We start from the raw sequence: 27872 nt of genomic DNA on the forward strand, positions 1-27872 counted from the left end.
GGATAATAATAATAATTATTATGATTATGGTATTTATTAAGCACTTACTATGTACCAGGAATGGTAGTAAGCGCTGAGGTGGATACAAGAAAATCGAGTCAGACACGGTCCCTGTCCCACGTGGGGCTCACAGTCTCAATCCTCATTTTACAGATGAGGAAACTAAGGCACAGAGAAGTGAATTGTTTTGCCCAAGGTCATGCAACAGGCAAGTGAAGGAGCCGGGATTAGAACACATGACCTTCTGATTCCCAGGCCCTGCTCTATCCACTAAGCTAATTGCTCTTCAATCTAGCAATGGCATTTATTGAGCACTTACTATGTGAAAAGTACTGTGCTAAGCACTTGGGAGAGTACAATCCAACAGAGTTGGGAGACTCTTCTCCTGCTCAAGTAGCTGTATGTTCACACACTTCTCTTCCCTTTCCTCAGCCAGAGGCAAAATCAGTGGTCTAAATTCTAACCTTCTCTCCTCCACTCTGGGAACCGATCCTAAACCATCCCTCCAGACTCCAGAACAGCTCATTCCTTGCCAAGGAAATAAGATGGAAGATTGTATTTGACCGCAACCATCCAACGCTCCCCCCACCTCCCATCTGCCCACTTGACCCTGGCCCAAAAAGCCCAAAACGATGGGGTTATTCTGACTTTTATTTCATTGCTTCTTAGTCCACACGCTTGGTATAAAATCAGAAAAGCAAAGCGAATCAGGTCGGGAGTCTTAGCATCAGAAGGCACTGTACAGACATCTACAGTCGGTTGCCAATACAGTCATTGCCAGACACACCTGGGAAGCACAGAAAAGAAGTCTAGGTACGCTGCACTCGGCGGACTCCTGGCTGGTCAAGAGAGTAAAGTAGTTTGCTCTGACATTCCTGACCCTAAGGAAAAAAAATGGGGTTATAAACATTTAATTAAAAAAAAAACACAACGATAATAACAGCAGCCAGTCTAAGTACAAAAGCCATTACGGACCATTTATATTACACAGAATTATTCCATTGCTTCATTCGCATTTTTCTTGTAAAATTGTTAAGCGAATTTCCAGTGAGTAGGTTAAACCGCCAGCAATATAAGGAATGGTCAATACACATAGCACCATTTCACGATGTTTGGTCTTGGAGACTTCTGGTTTCATCGTCGATTTGGATTCGCCCGCCTGAAAGGGAAACGCTCTTTTCCAAGTTGCCATGCGTGTGCGCGTGCTTGCGCGCGCGCGCGTGTGTGTGTGTGTGTGTGTGTGTGTGTGTATGCATGCATGTCAAGGGGTGCAAGTAGTTGGCCAGAATTGGATGGAGGCATGTTTAGCCTGGACCAAATCCCATTCTGAGAAGTTGGGTTTATCCAAAGGGTCACCTAGCCCAAGGCCCCCCGCCCCTCCGCCCCCCGAGCCTGTGGAGGTCGGGGGTCTGAGGGGGCCGGCCGCGATTTGGCTTTTAAATTGAGGTGGGGGTAGGAAAGGAGTGGAAGATTTGTGACAGGCTACAGTGTTTGGGGGGGAAGAGTGGAAAGGGAGGAGCCTGCATAGAGTGGGAGTTGGCAGAGGAGGAACGAAAATAAAAAAATACTGAGCTTTTGTTCCACTATTACCATTAAAAGTTCCTTAGGCACTTCTTTAGGGTTCCCCAAAGCAAACAATACTATGTACATATATGTAAAAAGTGTTATAAATAGGTTCTGTTGAAACCATAGATACTATATACATCTTCAATCGACACAGTAACCCTTGTTTTGGCTTGGCGTGGCGGGTGAGGGGGTATTTGGGGTGTGGGGGGATCTTCTGGCGGATTTCTCGGTCTCCATCCTCCTTCCCCAGCTTCTCCCGTGGGCTCCGGGGCGACGTGGCGGAGGTGGGCACGGGGTGGGCGGCGGCGGCTCACTCGCGCTTCCTCAGGATGATGTAGATGGCACCGCTGATGAGGGCCAGCGGGAAGGAGATCCAGGCCAAGATGTAGGCGAAACCATAGTTGAATTCGCCGGGCACCTGCCACTCGTGATGCTTCGCCGTGTAGATGGTCGCTCCGCTCATCACACACAGCCCTGGGGGGGATGGAGATGAAGAGGGAAAGGGCCAGGGAGGAGATCGGAGAGAAGAAGAGGAGAGGGCAAATCGGGCCTGGCCCTCTAGTCTGCCAGCCCCTTCGTGCAGGGATTGTCTACACCTATTCTCATGGCATAGTGCATAGAGCACGGCCTAGGAGTCAAAAGGTCATGGGTTCTAATTCCAGCTCCACCACCCGTCTGCTGTGTGACCTTGGGTAAGTCACTTCACTTCTCCAGGCCTCAGTTACCTCATCTGTGAAATAATGATAATAGTAATAATGGCATTTATTAAGCACTTACTGTGTGCAAAGCACTGCTCTAAGCACTGAAATGGGGATTGAGACTGTGAGCCCCACGTGGGACAAGGACTGTGTCCAACTTGTATCCATCCCAGTCCTTAGTAGAGTGCCTGGCACACAGTAAGCATTTAAAACATACCACCATTATTATTAGTCCATTGTACAGGACTCTCCCAAATGCTTAGTACAGTGTTCTGCACTCAGGAAAGGCTCAGTACATTCCGTCAGTTGTATTTATTGAGCACTTCAAGGTGAGCAGAGCTCTGTATTAAGGACTTGGAAGAGTACATGATTGATTGGTATCCACTCCACTACCAACCCTCCCCAATTCCAGAACCCCACAGGGACCCCCTCATCTTCTATGGAGTTAAACCAGGCAGAAGTGAGGAACTCGCTCCATGGGAACGACTCTTTCCCAAGGCCTAGAAGAGTCACAAATCCCACCTAACTGATGAAGCAACAAATCAGACAGCCTCCTGTACCACCACCGGGCAGTTCAGGATCTTCCACCGCCCATGAACCAAACTGGCAACTTTACCCTGGTAGGCCCCAGTTCCCCCCAAGTTGATCTGATTCTGGGTCTCTTTGTCCCGACCACACCCTTCCCTATCACCACCACCACAACCATTACCGTAGGCCTCGTCTTCTTCTTCAGGCTGGGGCTGGGATCCCACTCTACCCAGAAGCCTCAGCAATCGGGCAGGGAGGGCGCAAGGAAGGCCCCCGCATATCCTTTCTCCCTGGACAATAGCGCTTTGCAGAAAGGAGGGGAGACCCAGCCTGGACCTCTCTCTAGGTAGCGGACCTAACCCAGCCCCCACTGTCCTCCCCACACTCAGCCCCCGCCCCTGCCCCACGCAGCTTTGACAATGCCAGGCGCTGTCCCGCTGTGGGGAGAGAGGAGGGGGGACGTGAAGCAAGACCACTGAATCAGCAGTCCCGTCCAGGGCCTGCACAAAGCCAGTTCTGTGTCACCCCGAAAACAAGGCCTGACACATTCCTCGGGCCAACAGGTCCGTTTTGTTCCTGACCGCCTCGGCCGGCTGGAGACCACCTACACCCAAACTGGGCCTGGGCCAGGCTGCGGGGCGGGGAGGCGACAGGGCTGGAGAGGACGAGGGCTAGAGCGGTGAGAATTCCTCTTGGGCCCGGCCCACGCTACCAAGGACAGGGGAGGCTGGGGGACGGAGGGGATTGCGGGTCCCCAAGGCATGGATTCATCTCCCCAAAAATGCCTCCTGTCTCCTCAGGGCCAGGTGGACCACAAGAGAGGTGGAAGACTGGTGGGAAAGAGGTGACCAGATGCAGAGCCCCCAGCCAGGTCACGGGGGAGGAAGAACAGTGGGGGGCAAAAGGAACTGGGTTTGGCTGGGCCCGCAGGCCCAGTAGGAGACACAACTGTCAAACCTGACCCTGCCACCCCCTTGTCCACCCGTTCACCATTAGCATGAGCATATGTGTGTGTGTCTCCTTGTCTCTTTCCATTTGAAACTTTGGTTCAAAGAGAGCCACTCTGCAGGTGGGACACAGCATTGTCTGTGGCTCGGTTTTATCGGGTCCTTAGCGGAGGAAGCCAGATGGCTAAGCGTTCCCCAACCCCCTTCTGATGCTGGTCTGTGGAAAGCTGAGATCTGGAGCCCCAGCAGTGCCCTGGGGAACCACGGAGGGCAAGTGGGTTGAGTGGTACCGGCCACCCTAATTCTTAGCAGGAGGAGACTTTGAAATCTGAGAGAGGTATAGCCCCCCCCCCCCCCTCCCCCGCCCCGCCACCCCCTTCAGTGGCTGTATTCCAGGGCCTGGCTCTTGTCAAAGTTATGTCTGTGGCAGGACTCTTTCTGGGGGCGGGGGGTATCCCTCATTCTATGGGAGCTCAAGGTTCAAGGTGGCTACGCTGACCCTGGGTACCTGTCCAGGACAAAGCAGCCCAGAAAAATCGCCTCCCATGCCCCAGGCTCCCCCATGACTTACCGGCAAGAATCTGGAAGATGCCGGTGATATAGAAACGCCCTCCCTTGGTGAGGGTAAACAGCTGGCAGAAGAACAGGAACAAGGACAGGACACTGAAGATGATAGACAAGATCATGGTGGCCTGGACGGACTGCAGCCATTCTGGGGAGGGGAAGGAGGAGACGCAGTCAGGAAAATTCTACCCTCAGTCTGGAGTGGGCTAGAAATCCTCCTCCTCTTCCTCTTCCACTTCCTCTCCCTCCTCCTCCTATTCCTTTTCCTCCTTCTCCTTTTCCTTCTCCTCCTCCTCCTTGTCCACATTCTCCCGCTGGCCCAGAATTCCCTTCACAGACCACTACTCTCCCCACCTTCAAAGTGTTATTAAAATCACATCTCCTCCAAGAAGCCTTCCCCCATTAGCCTCTAGCCCCATTCCCCCTATCCTCTTTCCCTTCTTCATCAACTAGGCACTTGGATCTATACCCTTTAAACACCTGATATTCACCCCACCTTCAGCACCACAGCACAATAAATTTTGGAGATACATAGACATAAAACTCCAAAATTTATTTTAAAGTCTGCCCATCTTGTATGTAGGCTCCTTGTGGACAGAGATTATGTCTATCGCCTCTATTGCCTCGTGCTTTCCCAAGTGCTTAGTACAGTGTTCTGATTGACTGAAGTTCCCAGCATTTTGGTCTCCCTATAAATACTGAAAACAAGGACTCTGTGAGACATGCTTGCAGATGAGCAAGGGAGCAGATGAGGAAGAAGGGAAGAGATAGAGATGGGAGACAGGGTACCATCAATGAGTATTCCATGGAAGATTTGGTTTGCTTGGGATAGAGAGAAGCTTGGAAGGGGATTTCTCTCCCTCTTGACTGTAAGCTCACTGTGGGCAGAGAATATGCCTACTCTGTTATATTGCTATATATATATATATTGCTCCCAAGTGCTTAGTATAGTGCTCTGCTCGTAGAAAGCACTCAACAAATATAATTGATTTTGCTGAGTGCCTCAAACAGTTCCCAGCGGCCCCCATTGGGAGACCCCAATAGTAATAATAATAATAATAACAGTTTTGGTTAAGCACTTAACTATGTGCCAGGCACTGTACTAAGCACTGAGGTGGATACAAGCATTACTGGGTAGCACTTGTTTATCGACAGACAGATCCTTGCTGACAGGATTCACCAGCATCTGAGCTTGGGTTGACAGAGCAGCAAATTTCAATCACTCCATCAATCAATCATTGGTATTTATTAAGTGCTTACTTCTTGCAGAGCTCTGTATTAAGTGCTACAGAAGCGTTGAATGATGCCATTTCTGCTCTCGAGGAGCTTACAGTCTAAAGTGGGAAACAGATATTAAAAATAAATAATAGGCAAAGGAAGTGGCAAGTGTACCTTGAAATGGTCCAGTTCACAACCGATCTTTGTTTTGGAAATTAGAAAACGGCGAGGAGGAAGACCAATGGTGCAGACAGTGCCTGCAGTTGGCTTTGAAAACATACCCTGTTTTGCCTAGCTTAAGTCTGGATTTCAAACTGTTTACAATGTGGTGACAGGCCCGACTAGGGTTTGAAATGAGAAAAACAGGCTGAGGGGAAATGGGATAACGCTGGCTTTTCAACAATCCTTGTTTGAAAGGTAACGGTCATCGGTAGCTGGACTGGAAAAATGCCATCTCCCCCGTAGAAGCCCACCCACCCCAACCATCATTGCCACCACAAAGAACCCTGAATGCTTCTGAGAAGGCAGGGAGGGGTCTATCTAGGGATTGAAGAGACTTCAGAACGGGAACCAGAAGTCAGAATGCTAACCGGCCAGGCCGTGAGGGTCACCATTCGGCCCGGGTCACCATTCAGCATGACGCCGAACTAGGCATTCGAATGGATACAAGCAAACCGCATTGGACATGGTCCCTGTCCCGCATGAGGCTCACAGTCTTAATCCCCATTTTACAGATGAGGTAACTGAGGCCCAGAGAAGTGAAGTGACTTGCCCAAGATCACACAGCAGACAAGTGGTGGTGTCGGGATTAGAAATTTTTTAATTGTATTTTTTAAGCACTTGCCATGTCTTAAACACTATTCTAAGCGTGGGGTAGATACAAGTTAATTAGGCTGGGCACAGTACCTGTCAGGCTTGAGTCACCCAGTCTAAATAAAAGGGTGAGCAGGAGAATTGAGGCACGGAGAAGTTAAGTGACTTGCCCAAGGTCACACAGCAAGCAATTGGCAGAGCTGGGATTAGAACCAAGGTCCTCTGACTCTCAGGCCGGTGCTCTTTCCACTAAGTCACACTGCTTCTCCAATACCCTCTGATCTGAGTCTATTGTATCTACCCGGTATTTTAACCAATGCTGTGCTTAGCACAGTGCTTTGCATATAGTAAGCTCTTAACAGATATTATTATTATTACTGGTAATATTATTATCAGTATTATTATTATTACAGGAACCCCATGGCCCCTAATGATAATGTGCTATGTCCAATGCCACACAAATCATGGTAATCCTGATAATCATATCCCTGTAGAGTAAGTGGGTGCATTAAAGGTCAACTAATAATAATTATATCATATTTACAATTAATTATTACTATTAATGCCTGTTTCCCCCTCTAGGCAACCCCTCTAGGTGACATTTATTCACCCCACCCTCAGCCCGACGGCACTTATGTACATATCCATAATTTATTTTAATCTCCATCTCCCCCTCTAGAATCTAAGCTCCTTGTGGGCAGGAAGCATGTCTACCGATTCTGCTACATTGTACTCTCCCAAGCACTTCATGTGCTTGATATGCTCTGCACACAGTAATTGCTCAATAAAAACCATTGATTCATTGATTGACTGAGAGTGTTTCTAGAGGATCAATGGGGTAGCCTTGGAGAAAGGAAAGGGGGCTAGGAGTTAGGGGAACAGGGTTCAAGTCCCGGCTCTAATAGCGACCTACTCTGTGATCTAGGAAAGGACATCATCATCAGCATCATCCTCCTCATCATCATCATAATGGTACGATAGATTCCAGATAATTGGGTCAGAGACAGGTCCTTCTACCACAGGACGCTTCCTGTCTAAGTGGGAGGGAGAGCAGGTATTTCATCCCCATTTTTACAGGTGAGGAAGTCTAGGCAAAGAGAAGTTTAGTGACTTGTCCAAATTAGAACCCATGTCCTCTGATTCCCAGTTCCGGGCTCTTTTCACTAGGCCATGCTGCCTATCATCATCTTAGCATCTCTTTACTTCAGTTTCCTTAACTATAAAATAGAGATAAAACTGACTGTGAGCCCTAAAGGGGTAGGACCTGGGTCTGATTTCATAACCTTGTGTCTACCCTAGTGTTTAGCACATAATAAGGGCTTGATAAGTGCCATTATTTGTATTATTATGAGAGGTCCTAAGGGGTAAGGATCATACCTACCAACTCTATTGTACTCTTCCAAGTACTTGCATATAGTAAGCACTAACTCTGTAATATTGTACTGTCCCAAGTGCTTAGTAAAGTGCTCTGCTCACAGTTAGCGCTCAATAAATATATTTGATCGATCGATCACTCAATAAATACATTGATTGATATTATCAGTAACATGGAAAATGCAGGGGGTCTCCCCTGACTTACTTGGACTATGAATCCTGTGTGGGACAGCACTTAGTACAGTGCTCAATAAGTAAGATTCAATGAATAAATGACAGGGACTGTGTCTGATGTGATTACATTGCATCTACCCCAATATTAGCATTGTGCTTTCGCACATAGTGTTTAAAAATACACAATTATTATTACTTCATCTGGCATCAGTGCCCTAGGAAATGAATAGACTGTGGGTTGGGGACATATCTACCACCTCTGCTATAGTATACTCTCCCAAGTGCTTAGTACAGTGCTCTGAACAAAGTAAGCACTCGCTAAATACCATTAATTGATTGATTGATTGAAGGCTCTGTAGAGGAAAGAATAAGATGGCACGAAACTAGTCTTTCCCCAGATTGGCTGTTCCTTAGAACTGGGCCCAAGTGGTGTTGTTTGTATTTTGGGTTTTTTTTATGGCATTTATTAAGAGTTTACTGTGTGCTAGGCACTGTATAAAGTGCTGGGGTAGATACAAGCTAATCAAGATGGACACAGTCCATGTCCCACGTAGGGCTCAGGTTCTTAATCTCCATTTTACAGGTGATGAAAACGAGGCATAGAGAAGTGAAGTGACTTGCTCAAGGTCACACAGCAGACTTATGGTGGAGCTGGGATTAGAACCCAAATTCTTCTGATTCACAGGCCTTGCGATGAGCCACTCTTCCCCACCTGGAGGATAGTTTGAAACTCCCGCCTCTGCTGAGCTTGGAGTCTGCATTCGGGGGCCTGGGGGGAGCCGGATATTTCACAGACGGAGTGCGGGACCAGAGAAGAGGGATGTCAACCTCAACCCCCAGCCCTCCATCCAAAGGGCTATTGGAGTTTTTGGGTTGGGGGGTCGGAAACTAGACGGCTGCAAGGGTGTAGCTGCCCTTTCCCCGGATTTGAAGGCGGGCCGGGACATTGCAGGAATATTTTCAATTCTGGAGCGACCCCAGTTGGAAGCTACGGCACCACTGGCCTGCCATCTTTCCTTCCAGCTGGGGCCCTCCTGCAGCCCCCATGGGGACTCTGAAGGGGGGTCCCGCCGCTCCTCGCCTGGTAGAACTCAGGGGACGCATCTTGCTCAACCTCATTCCCCAGCTCCGCGCTGAGAGTTGATCAGACCATCTGGGCCTCTAGTCAGCCCAGAGTAGCCTACGTCCCCCCCGGGGCTCCTGGCCAGGACACCGCAGTCGACCCGGAGCAACCAGAAGAATTTTCATCGGAATGAGGTCCGGCGACGGGCCCGAGTCCTGTGGCCTCAGAAAAAGGTCAGTGCCTCTGAGAATACCGCAGCCCAGTTGCCCTGGACAATCCAACATCCTCCCCCGAACCATGCCCATCTGATAGCTGGAGGAATGATGTCTAACGGAAAGTGTGTGCATCAGATGCCTAAGAGCAGAGAATCCCAGCTCTGCCACTTGTCTGCTGTAAGACCTTGGGCGAGTCACTTAACTTCTCTGGACCTCAGTTCCCTCATCTTTAAAATGGGGATTAAGATTATTAGCCCTATGTGGGACAGGGAATGTGTCCAATCCTATCATCTGGTTTCTACCCGAGCATTTAGAACAGTGCCTGGCACACAGTAAGTGCTTAACAAATGCCGAAATTATTATTATTATTCAGGGGTTGGAAGGCAGGGCTCATGTACAGTCAGAGGACCTGGGTTCTAATCTCTGCACCGTGGTGTCATTTACTAAGCAATTATTATTCATTCATTCAATCATATTTATTGAGAGCCAGGGATTGTTCTAAGAGCCGGAGTTGACAGAAAGTAGTAATAATAATAATCATCATCACAGTAATAATAGACATATCACTTAACTTCTAGGTGTCTCAGCTTTTTCATCTATAAAATGAGGATTTAATGGCTATTCTCCCTCCCCCTTAGGCTGTGAACACCCTGTGGGAGAGGGACTGTGTTTGATCTGGTTATCTTGTACCTATCTCAATGCTTAGTAATAATAATATAATAATGATGGTATTTGTTAAGTGCTTACTAGGTGCCAAACACTGTTCTAAGCACTGGAGTAGATATAGGTTAATCAGCTTGGACACAGTCCCTATCCCACATAGGGCTCACATTCTTAATCCCCATTTCACAGATGAGGCAAATGAAGTCCAGAGAAGCAAAGTGACTAGCCCAAGGTCTCACAGCAGACATGCGGCGGTGCCAGGATTTGAACACAGTTCTCCCGACTCCCAAGCCCATGCTCTATCCACCAGACCACACTGCTTTCCACAGCCTCCTCACTTCAGGGAAGAGGGTTTCCAAGCACAGTGAGTACAAAACTCGGGCTTGAAGCCTACAGGGGTCCGACTCTAGTGGCTGAGGGGGTCTGTGCGAAATACCACACTCACCAGAAAGTCTGTTCAGGCCCAAGTTGCCCTCTCACTCTCCCTGCCAGACACCCATCAGCATCTCCCTGGCTCTCCGGGATGTCTGCCGGGAACATCACGGCACCTGTCAATCTTCATCAGCACATCGGGGTACCTCTTTAACTCCTGACCTTTGGTCCAGGGCATGGAATGGGAAGGCAGGTAGGTCAATAAACCCCAAGAGCTGGAGAGAAACTTTAGAGAAGCGGCATGGCAGGAGAGCTGCGTTCAAATCCCAGCTCTGCCACTTGCCTGCTGTGGGACCTTGACAAAGTCACTTGACTTCTTTGAGTCTCAGTTACCTCATCTGTAAAGTGGGGATTCAATACCTGGTCTGCCTCCCCCGCAGGCTGTGACCTTAAGTGGGACAGGGACCGTGTCTGATCTGATTGTATCTATCCCAGGTCTTAGCACAGTATTTGGCACATAGTACACACTTAATAGATACCGTGATCATTATTGCCATTATTAGCTTTGTCCCATCCTCCTTTCCTGGCATTAGGCTGAGTCCTGAATCCTCATCTCTGAATCTGAGGTTCTGGTTGGCACGGCTCCGGAGAGCCACAAAGAGTCATTCCCCACCAGGGGCTAAAGTTTAGTCAGTCGGTCAATCGTATTTGCTGAGTGCTTAGGGCACTGTACTGAGCTCTTGGGAGCATACAATACAGCAATAAAGAGACACATTCCCTTCCATTCTTCAACCTAGTCTGATTCATCTCTTCTTCCTCCTCCTCACCTTTGACCACCAATGCTCGACACTAAACCCTCTTGTCCCCGTGAGTTGAAAAATTCATTTTCAGCACTCAACATTCACACTCTGATGACCTGTGAAAAATCAATCATAACCTTTAGAAAAAAAAATTCTTAATTCTAGGCATATTCAAACAAACATATAATAATTATAGTATTTGTTAAGCTCTTATTGTGTGCCAACCTCTGTTCTAAGTACTAGAGTAGATACAAGGTAAACAGGTTGACCCACATGAGGCTCAGTCTTAATCCCCATTTTACAGATGAGGCAACTGAAGTCCAGAGAAGTTAAGTGGCTTGCCCAAAGTCACACAGCTGACAAGTGGCAGAGCCAGGATTAGAACCCATGACCTCTGACTCCCAAGCCCAGGCTCTTTCCACTAATCCATGCTGCTTCTCCAAGCAAAGGAAGAGTGCACTGACAGACCACTGAACTTAGCCACATTTGTTATGTCTCAGCCATCAACCCCTGCCTCATCACCACATCTTTCTGCCTTCCATCTTCTCCCCAGGTCTCCTCTCTCCTCATTGAACCCCCAACTTTCCCAGACCCTCCAAAATCCACATCCTAAGTCTCATTCCCCCGCCTCTTCCACTACCTTTGTCTGCTCTTCATACATTTCTGCCCTGTGTGGCTTCACTCAGTCGATACTATTTTTGAGCATTTGTTGTGCTTTGGAGAGTACAATAGAGTTGGCAGACAAAATGCCTGCCCTCAAGAAAGTTACAATCTAGGGAGTTTCTTTCATCACCACTCATCGGAAGCCTCCCTTGTGAAGGATTCCAGCCACCTACACACCGCCAGCTCTAACCTCTCATCTGAAGGATTCCGCTTGATCCTTCTTTGAGGTATCAGGCAACTGTATTTATTGAGAGCTTACTGTGTGCAGAGCACTGTGATGAACACTTGGGAGAGTATCATGTAACATGTTCCTTGTCCACAATGTTCCTTGTCCCTGCTGGCCCTGAGTGGGGAGATCCTGGGGGCAGGCCAGCCTCATCTACTGGGCTCTCCGCTTTTTAAGCTGCCCTCCTCATCCTCCCCTGTCCTGGAAGAAGGGAGTCAAGCAAGTCAGAGGGGTTATCCAGCTACTGCCCTCTGGAGCAGGCCTGGGCTCTGGCTCCTAGGTGGAGCTGGCAGGAGAGATTGGCCGACCCCAAATTGCATCAACCGTGTCTCTGATAGGGAAGCAGTGGAGCCTAGTGGCTAGAGAACGGGCCTGGGAGTAAGAAGGACCTGGGTTTGAATCCCAGCTCTGTCCCTTATCTGAATTGTGACCTGGGCAAGTCACTTCACTTCTCTGTGTCACGGTTCCCTCATCTGTAAAATGGGGGTGAAGATTGGGAACCCCATGTGGGACGGGGACTGTGTCCTACCTGATTGATTTGTATCTAACCCAGTGTTCAGAATAGTGCTTGACACATAGTAAGCGCTTAAGAAGCACCATCATTATTATGATTCTTCTCAGCTTTAGACCAGTGGAACCTTGCTTCTCCCCAGGCTCTGGCCATAGAGGTGGCTGAGGTGGGAAGAATGTTAGCTTCCCTCTCAGCCCTCTCCCGGGCCAGTGCCCTCTCCCCTGGATTGGGTTCTCCCGTGTCCCTGGGAGCAGCTGGGAGGAGCCTCTCTCTGCACCAAGCGGCCCTGAGCGCCAGACCCCAAGGGGAAAAGCCCCTCAGCCTATGCCTCAGGTTTCCCAGTCCCCAGCACCATGACTCCAGAGGAGAAATCTTGACGGGAAGTCTCAGAAACAGGGTCACCAGCTCCGGGGGGAACAAGAGGGGAGAGCTGGGTGGGCCTGGGGCCTACTCTGGGGTCTAGAAATGCAACCACGGAGTTGAAACTGAGGGGGCTTGCTCTGGCTGGTTCCTGCCCCGCTGTGACTCCTGATCGGCACCTCATCAAGGGGTTCCTCTCAGCACAGTCCCTGTCTTTGGCTTCTTCCAAGCCCCCGAGCCCCCCACCCTGGGGCCGCAGCCCGGTCTCGGATTTCCCCCGAAGGAGAGCTACCCGGGAGAGACTCCACTGCGGCTCAGTTACATAAACCTTGGGAGGGAGGAAACCCAACCCCCATTCTGCTCTGATTAAAGTGCCGCATTCCTTCGGATCCTTAGACTTGGCCGAGACTCCCAGCTGTGTTTCACAGGAGTATCAGGACGATATTTGGAAGACGCGAGTAAACAGACCATTATCTGCTTCCCAGATAGTGGCAAGGAAGGTTGCCTCCCCTCCCCCTAAGCTTCAGAGATGCCCCCGGCCCCTGGCAGGCATAGTGACCCTGGTCTAGGGAGTACCTGGCGGTGTGGAGAGAGGTGAAAGAGACTCCTTAGAGAATCCATGGCTTTATTCCCAGAGGGAATCTGCCCTGCCTTCCCCAGGCCTCTGGGCTGGGTTGGTACTCAATGGTAATCACAATCACTGGGATATATATCAAGGGTTCATGATGTGCCAAGTACTGTGGTGAGCACTATGTTAAAGTGCAAGATAAGAAGATCCCCATCCTACATGGGGCTCTCAGTCTAAGTGGGAGGGAGAAAAGATATAATAATAATAACAATGATGGTATCTGTTAAGTGCTTACTATGTGTGAAGCACTGTTCAAAGAGCTGGGGTAGATACAAGGTAATCAGATTGTCCCACGTGGGGCTCACAGTCTTAATCCCCATTTTACAGTTCAGGTAACTGAGGCCCAGAGAAGTGAAGTGACTTGCCCAAAGTCACACAGCTGATAAGTGGCAGAGCCAGGATTAGAAGTCACGACCTCTGACTCCCAAGCCGGTGCTCTTTCCACTGTCACGCTGCTTCTATGAGGAAACTCGGGCCTAGAGAATTGAAGTGCTATGCCCAAAGTCACACAGCTGATAAGTGGCAGGACCGGGATTAGAACTCACGACCTCTGACTCCCAAGCCAGTGCTCTTTCCACTAAGTCACGCTGCTTCTATGAGGAAACTCAGGCCTAGAGAATTGAAGTGCTATGCCCAAAGTCACAAAGCAGACAGGTGGAGAAGCTGGGATTCAAACCCAGGTCTTCTGACTCCCATGACCCTGCTCTTTCTATTAGGCCATGCCGCTTCACTAGTGCAATCACACTAGTAATAATAATAATATTAATAATAATAATAATAATAATAATAATAATAATAATGGTTCTTGTTAAGATGGAGAAGCAGCGTGGCTTAGTGGAAAAAGCACAGGCTTAGGAGTCAGAAGACGTGGGTTCTAATCCCGGCTCCACCACTCATCTGGTGAGTGACCTCGGGCAAGCTTCTTAACTGCTCTGTGCCTCAGTTACCTCATCTGTAAAATGGGGACTAAGACTGTGAGCCCCATGTGGGACAACCTGAATACCTCGTATCTATCCTAGTGCTTAGAACAGTGCTTGGCACATAGTAAACGCTTAACAAATACCATTAATTCATTCGATTGTTTAGCTTTAACTATGTGGAAAGCAGTGTTTTAAGCACTGGGGTAAATACATGGTAGATTGGAGATCTGTTCCTAGTTGCAGTGTCCCTCTGAAGGCCAGGCTCCTGAGAGTGCTGGCCTCTGAGGGGATGGGGACTACCCCCTGTAGCAAAGCCAGAGCCTGGGGCATCTGCTTTGGCCTGAAGCCCCCCAGGGTCCAAGAGAGTCTGGGGCAGTCTGGATCAGGAGAGTTCCCTGTTTGGGGAAATCCACGGAATAAGCTCCAAGTATCTCCACAACCAACCAAATGGAAAGAAAGGGAGGGAATTGGTGAGGGACCCCAAAATTGGGAATCATCTCGTTCTGACCTGGTTCTGCCTTCTAATGAACCCCTTAGGCAGGATCCTCAACCCATCTCCCGAGTCCCCAGAGACTCCTGGAAAATACCAAGAACTAAAAACTTAGGAGGAAGCTAAAATCCCTGCTCTGGAGAGAACCATATTCCCTGTGGACCAGCCTCTAGACTGTAAGCTTTTTGAGGGCAGTGATCAAGTCTACCAACTATTATACTCTCCCAGGTGCCAAGTACATAAATTTGCACAGAGTAAGCACTCAATAAACAGTCTGATTGATTGATTGACTGTTCAACTAATGTGAGTTTCCAGATACTTACCCTGAATGGTGTCAAACACCCTTTCTTGTCCTCCCCTTCCCCTCCACCATGCCCAAACTGAGATTGGCAGTCAGGGGACACCAATTGGTCAATCAATCAATTAATTAATCATATTTATTAAGTGATTACCGTGTGCAAAGAACTGTACCAAGCAGGTGGGAGAGAACAATCTAACAAAGCTGGTAGACACGTTCCCTGGCCACAATGAGCTTACAGTCTAGAGGGGAACCCCAGGGCGCTGACCACACCGAGTTTCCCTGAGGGTGTTGTCTCTGCCTGCCATAGCTGCTTCAGCCACAGCCTGGATGGCCGGACTTCAAGGTACAGCACAGAATAGGGGCACACAGATTCCTGCCTCACCACAGCCCCTTCTGCTGTGAGAGGGAAAAGAGGAAAGAGAGACAGGAGAGAGGGGAACAAGAAGAGAGAAAGACAGATAGGAGGGAAAAACCAGAGAGAGAAAGAGAGTGAAAAAAAGTAGAAAGAGAGAGGACAGAGAAAGATAGGAAGAAAGAGGAAATGAGGGAGCAAGGAAGATGGGGAAGAGAGGAAGAAAGGGGAAAGGAGAAGAGGAAAAAGGAGAGGAAAAAAGAGTGAGATAAGAAAGGCAGAAGAGAGTGACAAAAAGAGGAAAGATAAAAGAGAAGACAATAAAAAGCAAGAGGAAAGAAGAGAGGGAGAGAAAAAGAGGACAGAGATAAAGAGAGGAGAAATGGGAGAAAAAAATGAGAGAAGGTAGAAGAGAGGGAGGGAGAGAAAAAGAGGGCAGAGCTAGAGGAGAGATGAGAGAGAAAACAAAGTCCGAGAGGAAAAGAGGAAGAGGGAGAAAATGGGGAAAGATAAAAGAGAAGAGTAATGAGAGGAAGAGGAAGAGAGGGAGGTAGAGAGAAAAAGAGATGAAAAGAGAAAAGATGAGACAGAAAATGAGAGGCGGGGGAAAAGGAGAGAGAGAAAGAAGACAGGAGCTTTAGACAGCCTTCTGATTGACGCTAAAGAATGATGTGTGCACTTCATGGAACTGCAGGAGGGGGGTCCTTAAATTAGCCTGAAAATGGGGCAACCCTGGTTGGATGCTTCAGAGTAAACCAACCACTGGGTTGCTGGTAAGAGCAGAGAGGAACTTGAGAGAATGTTCACTCGGAAAATGGGATGTACAACCATCCCCAAACAGGCTGAGATGGGGAACCCCTTGCTGGTGAGAAACAGCCATCTTGCCCCTTGGAATAAGGGAGGGAAGGTGCCAAAACTTCCCCGGGAGTTGAAAACAGATGAGCAGTGCGGCCTTGGGCCGGAGGCCTTAGATGAGTCACAGAGGATCTAAATCAGGCTGTAGGCGAGGAAGAATTTTGAAAAACCTGAAAATAAACACCAGGGGTGGCTTCTGCCCTGCTTTTTGGCCCCGGACAATGGCGTGGGTCCGAGTGGTGACTTGGGTGACCGGGAGGAGAGAAAGAGACTACATATGCCGACTTTGTACTGACCATCTCCCCTGTTGGGCCCCTCCCTCTATGTAGAAATAACCCCCAAGGCTACAGCAGGGTCATCAAACTCTGGACATCCTGGCGGAGTCCGACATGAAACCTCCTACCAAATAACACTACCTTCCTGGGCACCTGACACCATCTCTTGGGCAGAAGCTAAGTTTTTTTTTTTCCCCAAAATGCAGCCACTGCCAACAGCGGGAGTTGCTGGCCAGAACTACGTGACCATAGAGCACATCTCTCCCCTCGTGGGACCTTGGGATTGTTCCCTGAGCTAACTGGGTCACCCTTCTAATCCCGGCTCCGCCACTTGTCTGCTGTGTGACCCTGGGCAAGTCGCTTCACTTCTCCATGCCTCAGTTACCTCATCTGTAAAATGGGGATTAAGACTCAGAGCCCCACGTGGGACAGGGACAGTGTCCAACCTGGTTAGCCTGTACCTACCCCAGTACTTAGAATAGTGCTTGGCACATAGTAAGAGATTAACAAATACCACAGTGATTACTATCATCATTCCATTAAGTGTGGGCAGAGTACTCTGCTGATGCCAAGACTCCCTGGGTATTTCGGACTGGCGACCTTCCCAGCTGACCTTAGATATGCCACTTTGGGCCCCCAACTTTAGAGGAACCAAAACCAAGGCCGCAGAATGGGGGTGCGGGCAGAATCAGAACTCGTTGTTGGGTAGGGACTGTCTTTATATGTTGCCAACTTGTATTTCCCAAGCGTGTAGTACAGTGCTTTGCACATAGTAAGCACTCAATAAATACAATTGAATGAATCAGAGTGGAACTGTGCCAACACTGAACCCTGGCTCCTCTTTACTGAGCCAGACTCTAGAGTGCTCTCTCCACCAATGAGCCAGCTTCTGGACTTTTTCGAGTGCTCTCTCCCCACCCCTGCCAGCTTTGAGCATAAAGAGTGAACCTGCCGAGCACAAGAAGCAGCAGCCGTTACAGGCTTTTTAAAAGCCACATCACACGCTCCAGCCAAAACAACCCAGTGCTCACCCTGTGATGGTCAGTTTCTTCTCTTTTAAGGCAAAGTGGCCATATTTTACGATCAACTGCACCCTTTAGGGAAAATGAAATGCATCCAGGGGACATTTCCACCAATTGGTGGTATTTATTTATGTATTTATTTATTTTTAATGACATTTATTAAGCGCTTACTATGTGCAAAGCACTGTTCTAAGAGCTGGGGAAGTTACAAGGTGATCAGGTTGTCCCATGGGAGGCTCACCATCTTAATCCCCATTTTACAGATGGAGTAACCGAGGCACAGAGAAGTCCCACAGTCACACAGCTGACAATTGATGGAGCCAGAATTTGAACCCATGACCTCTGACTCCAAAGCCCGGGCTCTTTCCATTGAGCCACGCTGCTTCTCTGTGTGGAGAGCACTGTACTAAGCTCTTGGGAGAGTACAATATAAGAGTTGGTAATCAACCATACTGAGTGCTTATTGTGTGCAGAGCACTGTACTAAGCATTTGGGAGAGTGCCCACAACAAGCTTACGTACCTGGAGGCCGATGCTTCTGAGACACAACAATGCCCTAGGCCCTTAATAATAATAATACTAATTATGGTATTTGTTAAGTGCTAACTATGTGCTAGGCACTGTACTAAGCACTGGGGTGGATACACACAAATTGAGTTATATACAGTCCCTGTCTCACGTGGGGCTCACAGTCTCGATCCCCATTTTCCAGATGAGGGAACTGAGGCCCAGAGAAGTGAAGTGCCTTGCCCAAGGTCATACAGCAGACAGGTGGCAGAGTCAGGATTAGAACCCATGACCTTCTGATTCCCAGGTCTGTGCTTTACCCACTACGCCATGCTGCTTCTCACATACATATCTTAACACTCCTTAAATGTTCCCTTAACACTCATATCTGACGGGGAGGAAGGGGTTGCCCCAATCACAAATTCTCAGCCCAGTCCACCCCTCCAGGCCAGGGGCCTTCCCAAATCCTTCCACTTCCTCCCTGAAAACCTTCCCTTCCCAGATCCTTCCCTCCTCCTTAAACTTTTCTCCTCACCCCTGGGGGACCCGCCATCTCAGAACTGCCCGGGATACAGAACTATCATCGGGATTCATTGGAGCTCATCCCCATAATAATAATAATAATAATAGTAATAATAATAATAATAATAATAGGTCCCCAGAACACTTTGATCCCGGGAAAGTGGGGGCATAGAAGGATCTGGGCCTCTTGGCTGTTACCCAGCTGACTAGATAGCCATCTCAGCGGGCTCAGAGGTACAGTCCACCTGGTATGGCCAGTTGACCGTCCGGGTGAGCAATCGAGAGCAGAGCTGGGGGGAAGAAGGTCCTTTTGGCTTCGCCATTGAGGCAGCCAAAGAACGGCCACCCCTGTGGTCAGACCTTTGTCCTTTTTCCAACCTGGACCAGTTGCTCCATCAGTCAGTCGATGATATTTATTGAGAGCTTACTGTGTGCGAAGCACTGTACCAAGCTCTTGGGAGACAAGAAGCACCATCCCTCCCTTCTGACCTCGGCTCTTTAGGCCTGACCCAGAAGTAGTCCCATCCCCACCACCCCCCCCGCTCCTCCGGGCCGGGCCTGGCCTTCCCCATACACCAGGGTGTGAGCCCTCGGGCCGTCTCACCATCTATGGAGGACGTGAGGCAGTGCTGGATGCTGTTGGCGGAGTCGGCGCTACAGTTCTGCCACAGGTCCGCTTTGTAGTTTGGGCCGATGATCCATTGCTGTGAGATAGAACCCAGGCATCAGGGAACAGGGGAAGCGAGGTCTGGGTCGGGGAAGCCGAGGCAGAGGAGGGGTCTCCTGACTCCCTCCACTCCAGCCCGATATCCACCCCAGCCCATGTGCCGTTCCCCTTCTCCCGGCCGGAGAGAGTCCTGGACTGAAAGCGTTAACCCACGCCTGATCATCCTGCCAGCAGCAAACCATAATAACATACACTGGCCTGTTTACAAAGAATCCTTCTGCAGGCTAGGAGCTGGAAACCAGGATCGGCTCTCTCCCAACACCCTCACCCCCCGCCCCAACCCCAAACACATCCGGCCATCCACCCCCCCTCCCCGCCCCCAAATCCCGAATGCCACTGGAGAAACAAGCCCCTCAAGAGGGTTTTGAAGGGGGAAAGAAAATAGAAACTTCATTTTTTCACCTGCTTGGTGGGTCCAAAACATATTCTCACATACACATACATACACAGACACACACCCTCTCTCTCTCTCTCTCTCTCTCTCTCCCTCTCTCTCTCTCTCTCTAGCTAGCTCTTACACACCCTCTCACACAAACACATTTATTTAAATGTCTGTCTCCCCCTGCAGATCACAAATTCCTTGTGGGTGGGGAACATGCCTACCAACTCTGTTATATTGTACTTTCCCAAGGACTTAGTACAGTGCTTTGCACACTGTAAGCAATAAATACAATTGATTGTTTCTCTCGGATAAACAAGTCAAAGCCTCCCTGAGCTCACACTCACTCAACACATTTACACACCCTCACACAATCTCCCCCACCTGTACCCCCACACCACACACTCTCTTACACACTTTCTCCAATGTACACTCTTACATCACACACTCTCATAAACTCTCTCATGTACATACACCACAATCTCCTGCACACTCACTCACCCCCTCATTCAAGTCATTCCCAGACAAGCACACATGCACACACACCATTCACAAACACACACACACACACACCCTCACCACTCTTGAACACACACTCATTACAGACTCACCCAGGGCACGATCACACATGGCCAGCCCTCTGACTAGAATGAGCCCCCAGAAAAGCAGGTCCTGGAAGCGGGGGTGAGTCTGGGCCCCCTGATTCATTTGATTGTATTTATTGAGTGCTTACTTGTGCAAAGCACTGTATTAAGCATGCAATGTCACTGACCAGCCCTCCAGCCCCCGCCGGGGCCAGGCCGGCTCAGGCTGCGGTGAAGGTGGTGTTTGCTGACCCACCATCTTGAGGCTGAGACCCGGGCAGCCCCGTCCCTGGATCCAGATGGATGGATGGGAAGATGGGTGGGAGGGTGGATGGTTGAACGGGCAGGAGGACAGAAGGGAGGATGGGCAGGAAGATGGATGGAGGGAGGATGAAGGACGGAAGGAGGGATGGATGGAGGGGAGGACAGGCAGGAGAAGGATGGAGGGCAGGTGGGAGGATGGACGGAGAGGAGGATAGTCAGGAGGATAGAAGGGAGGAGAGGACACCAGGAAAGACGGATGGGAGGATGGAGGACAGGATGGATGGGAGGATGGAGGACAGGATGGATGGGAGGACGAGAGGGAGAATGGACATGGGGTGGACAGCCGGGAGGATGGAGGGGAGGATAGCCAGAAAGTTTCAGGGGAGGGCAGCCGGGAAGACGGAGGATAGGACAGACAGTAGGATGGAGGACAGGACAGCCAGGAGGATGGAGGGGTGGACAGCGGGGAGGATGGAGGGGCAGACAACTGGGAGAAAGGAGGAGTGAACAGCCTGGAGGATGGGGCAGTGGACAGCCTGGAAGGACAGAGGACAGGACAGCCAAGAGGACGGAGGGGTGGACAGCCAGGAGGACAGAGGAGTGGACAGCCAGGAGGCCGGAGGACAGGACAGCCGGGAGGCCGGCGGACGGGGCAGGTGAGTGGCCCGCGAGTTGGACGGGAGATGCAGGAGGCCGTCGGGGGGAGGAGACTCACGCTGACGATGGTGGAGACCAAGAGCAGGATGAGCACCACGACGTGGAGGACGACGATCCCCAGCAGGAGCAGCAGCATGGTGACCAGACCACCACCACCACCACGAGGAGGATGAGGACCTGGCGGACACAGACAGGCGATGATGGACCGTCGGGCCTGGGGCGGGGGTGGAGCTGGCCTGGGAGGGGACTCAGGCTGCCACTCCCCCCTCCCCCCCTTCCATGGGCCGGGAGGAGGCAGCAGGGAGCCCAGCCTGACAGTTCCAATTTATTATTCAAGGAGAATAAGGACAGGCTTCCCAATAATAATAATAATAATAGTAATAACAATGGCATTTGTTAAGTGTTTACTATGTGCAAAGCACTGTTCTAAGCGCTGTGGGGGATACAAGGTGATCAGGTTGTCCCACATGGTGCTCACAGTCTTAATCCCCATTTTACAGATCAGGGAACTGAGGCTCAGAGAAGTTAAGTGACTTGCCCAAGGTCACACAGCAGACATGTGGTGGAGCTGGGATTAGAATCCATGACCTCTGGCTCCCAAGCCCGTGCTCTTTCCACTGAGCCACGCTGCTTCTCCAAGCCCCCCGTCTCTGCCCCCTGTGACCCCTGGACCCGGGAGTGCCTGGGCACGGCCGGGGGGGGACCACCACGGTCTGCTAAAAAGCTAATAATAATAATAAATAGTAATCATAATAAATAATAGTAATAATAATAAATCATAATAATGATATTTGTTAAATGCTTACTATGTGCCAAGCACTGTTCTAAGAACTAAATAATGATGGTATTTGTTACACACTTACTAAGTGCTGGAACTGTTCTAAGTGCTGGGGTAGATACAGGAAATCAGGTTGTCCCACATGGGGCTCACAGTCTTCATCCCCATTTTACAGATGAGGTCACTGAAGCCCAGAGAAGTGAAGTGGCTTGCCCAAGGTCACCCAGCAGACGAGTGGTGGAGCTGGGATTAGAGCCCACGACCTCTGACTCACAAGCTCGTGCTCTTTCCACTGAGCCACGCTGCTTCTATGCACACACACACACACACACACACACACACACACACACCACGCAAAGAAGGACACACACACACACATACATGCACATAAGCACAAGAACACACACACAGGCATTTCCCCCCCCACACACACACACACATGCACACAAGCGCACACACCCAAGCGCACAAAAAGCAGCATAATAATAATGATGGCATTTATTAAGTGCTTACTATGTGCAAAGCACTGTTCTAAGCACTGGGGAGGATACAAGGTAATCAGGTTGTCCCACAGGGGACTCACAATCTTAATCCCCATTTCACAGATGAGGTAACTGAGGTGCAGAGAAGTGAAGTGACTTGCCCAAAGTCACACAGCTGACAAGTGGCAGAGCCGGGATTTGAACCCTTGACCTCTGACTCCAAAGCCCGTGCTCTTTCCACTGAGCCAAAGAATCTAGGCTTGGGAGGCAGAGGACATGGGTTCTAATCCCGGCTCCGCCAGTTGTCTGCTGTGTGACCTTTGGGAAGTCACTTCACTTCTCTGGGCCTCGGTTCCTTCATCTGGAAAATGGGAATGAGGACTGGGAGCCCCTCGTGAGACAACCTGATGTCCTTGGATCCACCCCAGAGCTTGAACAGTGCTTGGCACATAGTAAGTGCTTAACAAATGCCATTATTACTATTATTATTATTATTATTGTTACAAACACACACACACACACACTCACTGGACAGATCTTTCCTCCCCCTGTCCTTTCTCCATGCTAGGATGCAAATCTGGAAATTGAGTGATTATAGGAACCCCAGGATTAGGGGTGGATGTAGGGAGGGGGCACCTGATCCCCCAGCCCCCAAGCCCCTCAGCCCCCCATCCAGGTGGGCAGGGCAGTCGGAAAGCCTGCCAGTCCTTGCACGGAAATTGCGGGTGCGGATTGCGGAGCCAGTCTCTGCAATGCTCCGGGGGGTGGAGCGTCAGAGGATGGCAGGGAGAGACCCCTCCTCAAACCCTCTGCCCACCATCCCGTGCCCTCAGGACCCTCGGCGTCTGGGGGCGGGGAGGGGGGAGGTGAAGCCCCTGGCTGCCCTTTGGGGGTTGGATGGGTGGATGGGTGGATGGATGGATGGGTGGGTGGGTGGATGGATGGATGGATGGATGGATGGATGGATGGATGGATGGATGGATGCATGGATGGATGGGTGGGTGGGTGGATTGATGGGTGGGTGAGTGGGTGGGTGGACGGTGGCAGTGCCCTGGGGATGGGGGCTGAGGGTTGATGGGGAGGGGTCGGTCACCTCCTACCCCAAGCCAACTCAGGGGGCGAGGGGCGAGGGGTGATGGGCCGGCTGGGATTCCGAGAGCGCAGCAATCAGCGCAGGGAGGTGGGAGGACGAGAAGGAGGAGGAGGAGGGAGGAGGGAGAAGGTCGGAGGAGAAGGGAGGAGGGAGGAGGAGGGAGGAGGAGGAGACGCAGCAGGGACTGCGGCTGCGGGAGGGATCCTTCTCTGCGGCATCTCGCTCCCGGCTTGTCCTTGGGCCCGGGGCCGCCCGGAGGCAGGAGGATGGACCTGATGACCCCCCGCAGACCCTTCGGGTTAGGGGCGGACCAGAGCCCCCGGACCCCCGGACGGACCGTGTCCAGTTCCTCCACCTCCTCCTCCCCCTCCTTCCCTTCCTCTTCCATCTCCTTTTCCTCTTAATTCTCCCTTTCCTTGTCCTATTCCTTCCTCTGTTTCCTCCTCCATCTCCTTCTCTTAATTTTCCCTTTCCTTCTCCTCTTCCTCCTCCTTTTCTTCCTCCCCCTCCTTCCCTTCCTCCTCCATCTCCTTCTCCTCTTAATTCTCCCTTTCCTTCACCTCTTCCTCCCCCTTTCCTTCTCCTCCTCCATCTCCTTCTCCTCTTAATTCTCCCTTTCCTTGTCCTATTCCTCCTCCGTTTCCTCCTCCATCTACTTCTCTTAATTTTCCCTTTCCTTCTCCTCTTCCTCCTCCTTTTCCTCCTCCCCCTCCTTCCCTTCCTCCTCCATCTCCTTCTCCTCTTAATTCTCCCTCTTCTTCTCCTCTTCCTCCTCCTCCTCCTCCTCCCCCCCGCCCCCCTTGTCCCCCGCAGCCCACCCCTCAGCAGATCCACTTACTTTCTCTGGGATGCGGCTCCCCGCTCCGCAGACCAGCTAGGCGGTCACTACGGCCCGGAGGAGGAGGAGATGGGGGAGACGCCCCTCCTCTTTAACAGAACCGCAGGGAGGGTCCCTGGCCCGGGAGGGGGAGGGGAGAGGGGCGGGGCCGGGAATGGGGAGGAGGGGAGATGGGGTTGGGGCGGATCTGGCAGTCCCTTCTCGGCTATAATTCATGGCCAGGAAAAAGGCGGTCACTGGAAACCCTTCTGCAATTTGGACTTTCCAACTCCAAGCCCCCTCCTCCCTCCCCACCCCCAGCTCTGATCTGCCTGGAACCCAAAGAGGATGAACTCCGCCTCCACCCCCTGCAAACACCCCCCCACCCCCACCCCAGTCTGCCCTGGAGATGCCACCCTCCGTAGTCCTGCCCTCCTCTCGGCCGCCCGACGCCTAGGGATAATAGTGGTGCCATTTGTTAAGCGCTTACTATGTGCCCGGGGCTGTCTTAAGCACTGGGGTGGAGACAAGCAACTAGGGTTGGATACAGTCCCGGCCCCGTGTGGGGCTCACAGTCTCAATCCCTATTTTCCAGATGAGGGAAGCCCAGAGAAGTGAAGTGACTTGTCTAAGGTCACAGGGCTGTTAAGTGGCAGAGCCAGGATAGGGCAGGGGAAGCTTTCAAGACGATGCCCGGCCTCAGAGCAACCCTCCTGGGCAACCCCGACTGCCCCCCTCCTCAGAAACCATGTCCCTTTTCCCCTTCACCCCATCCCACCCCCTTCCCGAGGATCTCCAGGAGCTGCCTGAAATTGCGAAAGGAGCTTTGGATTTGGAGGGAGGGGGGGCTGCAGCCTGCCACGAACCAGAAATCGCTTCACACTGTGCCCAGGGAGGGGAGGAAAGCCACCAGGAGGAGGGCAGGTAACCCCACCTCACGTTAGAGAGCGCTAATAATAATAATAATAACAATAATAATCATGGTGGTATTTGATAAGCACTTACTCTGCGCCACTAAGTGCTGGGATGGCTACAAGCAAATCAAGTTGGGCACGGTCCCTGTCCTATGCAGAGCCCACGGTTTCAATCCCCATTTTACAGATGAGGAAACTGATGGCTCAGAGAAGTGACTTGCCCAAGGTCACACAGCAAACAAGTGGCGGAGCCGGGTTTAGAACCCATGACCTTCTGATTCACAGGCCCAGGCTTTACCCACTATGCCATGCTAGAGAGTCAGCCCGGCCCCTCCAGACCCTCAGCATAGAATTCCCAGCCTCGAGATCAGTAATCCCTAATATAATATTAATAGCCATAATGTGGCATCAGTAAAGCACCTTCTAGATACAGAGGAATGGGTATAATCAGACACAGTCCCGGCCCCATTAAGTGATTTGCCCAGTGTCATACAGCAGGTAAGTGTCAGAGTTGGGATTGGAACCCAGGTCCCTGGGGATCCCAGTGCTGTGATCTTTCCAGGAGGTAACGCTGCTCCACGAGCCGTGGGCTAAGAAAGAGCCATGTTTCAGGGGGCTAGCATTTAGGACCAAGTCCTTCCCAACAGCCAAGCTCAAAACCGGTACTGGGCACCCAAGGGATCCTCTCTCTTTATTGCTGTATCATACTCTCCCAAGTGCTTAGTACAGTGCTCTGCACACAGTAAGTGCTGAATAAATACGATTGAATGAATGAATTGAGCGAACATCTCATTAGCTTGTTTTAGCAGACTACAGCCATGCCAAATCAGAAGCCTCAGTGCTCCTCTGAAACCCCGATTGATCGTATTTATTAAGTGCTTATTGTATACAGAAAACTGTACTTGGGAGTGTGCAGTATAATAGACCTGGGAGACACATTCCCTGGCCATAATCAATTAATGATTTTCAGTGAGCGCTTACTATGTGCAGAGCACTGTACTATATAAAGTCCAGCCTGCTTCATTTCTCCAACTCTCCCACACATCTTAGTCTATGACCCCAATGTGGGACGGGGGGTGCTGTCAGAAGGTCATGGGTTCTAATCTCAGATCCCCCACTTGTCTGCTGTGTGAGCTTGGGCAAGTCACTTCACTTCTCTGGGCCTCAGTTCCCTCATCTGGAAAACTGGAGACTGTGAGCCCAAAGTAGGACAAGGGACTGTGTCCAACCCAACTTGCCTGTATCCACCCCAGAGCTTAAAACAGTGCCTGACATATAGTAAGCACTTAAAAAATAGCAAAGTTTTTATTATTATTATTATTATCCAATCTGCTCATTTTATATCATCCGCAGAGTTTAACGCGGCTCTTATGACAGTGCTTGGCACACAGTATGCACTTCACAAATACTCTTAAGAATGTCATTTCTCAGAACCCCAGACTCCCGACCCTCTGAGCCCCTGACCCCAGCCCTCATGCTCCCCAAAATGAAAACAAAATCCTTGACACATGGATCTTGCTACATTGTGTGCGTGTGTGTGTGTGTGTGTGCGTGTGTGTGTGAGCCCCTCTCCTTTCCCTCCCTTCTTTTCATGCTTTGGCTCCCTAAACCCCGACCCTTGCCCACCCCACAATCCAAGAGGCCCCCAAATTTGTCCAGGCCAAGGGAGGTGGTTCCCATCTCCCAGCCCCCCTGCCCCAAAGCAAAAATCACAAACACACACCCACATGCACATGCTCCGCACCTGACAACTAGGACAGGGAGGGGATATTTCAAACCCATTCCCTAGGCTCAGCCTTGGAGTTCAATGCCTCACCATTATAATAATAATAATAATGGAATTTGTTAAGCACTTACTATGTGACAAGCACTGGGATAGATACAAGCTAATCAGGTGGTTCCCCATGGGGCTGACAGTCTTAATCCCCCATTTTTCTGATGAGGTAACTGAGGCACAGAGAAGTGAAGTGACTCCCTGAAGGTCACACAGCAGACAAGTGGCGGAGCCGGGATTAGAACCCTCGTCTTCAGACTCCCAAGCCCAGGCTCTTGCCATTAGGTCATGCTGCTTCTCAAAAGCACCTCCACTCCCACCCCCTCCGCCCCCCAATTCCCAAGGGCTTGGACACACACCACCCAACAACCCCAACCCCACCGAGCAACAGACTCCCAAAGCCCGCCGACCCCTGCCCAGTGGAGCCTGCGGTGGAAAGATGTGGTTGGCGCCTTTCGTTGCAGATCCGAATAGGGTATCCCACCGAATCCCCACTCTCCACCTCTGGGTTTAGCCAAGGAGACTTACCAAGTTTCAGCTCAACCGGCTTCCTCAAACCCTGGTGTCCTTACAGTCCACCGTCCAGAAGGCCCCCGAAGCGGCCAAGCTGTAGAATCCCAAACTGCCCAAGGGTTCCTCTTTAAAGCAGCCTCTCTGCTGAGCCTTCCCTCTCCTCCTCCGGCTGATCTCTCTCTCTCCACCACTGAAAAGTCCAGACTGGTGCCTTCCTAGTTTATCCACCCCTTGGTCCAACGCCTAGATATGTCATAGTGGCCT

At 50.6% G+C, this 27872-nt stretch overlaps 1 protein-coding gene across 2 annotated transcripts; it reads right to left on the reverse strand.

Moving 5' to 3' along the window:
• Positions 1 to 633: 633 nt before the first annotated feature.
• PMP22 (peripheral myelin protein 22) lies at positions 634 to 27872 on the reverse strand. Of its 2 annotated transcripts, none has more exons than XM_038757396.1 (5): positions 27624 to 27872; positions 21296 to 21414; positions 19231 to 19330; positions 4311 to 4451; positions 634 to 2040 (listed from the first exon to the last, which is right to left on the reverse strand). In XM_038757396.1, exons 2-5 carry the CDS (start codon positions 21371 to 21373, stop codon positions 1877 to 1879), a joined length of 483 nt encoding a protein of 160 aa, XP_038613324.1. In that variant the 5' UTR covers positions 21374 to 21414; positions 27624 to 27872; the 3' UTR covers positions 634 to 1876. The 2 variants fall into 2 exon arrangements, with proteins under 2 accessions (XP_038613324.1, XP_038613325.1); XM_038757397.1 differs by lacking the exon at positions 27624 to 27872 and adding an exon at positions 24429 to 24510.

This window comes from Tachyglossus aculeatus, chromosome 15 (assembly GCF_015852505.1).
Source record: "Tachyglossus aculeatus isolate mTacAcu1 chromosome 15, mTacAcu1.pri, whole genome shotgun sequence".
In the NCBI taxonomy this organism is placed as follows: Eukaryota; Metazoa; Chordata; class Mammalia; order Monotremata; family Tachyglossidae; genus Tachyglossus; species Tachyglossus aculeatus.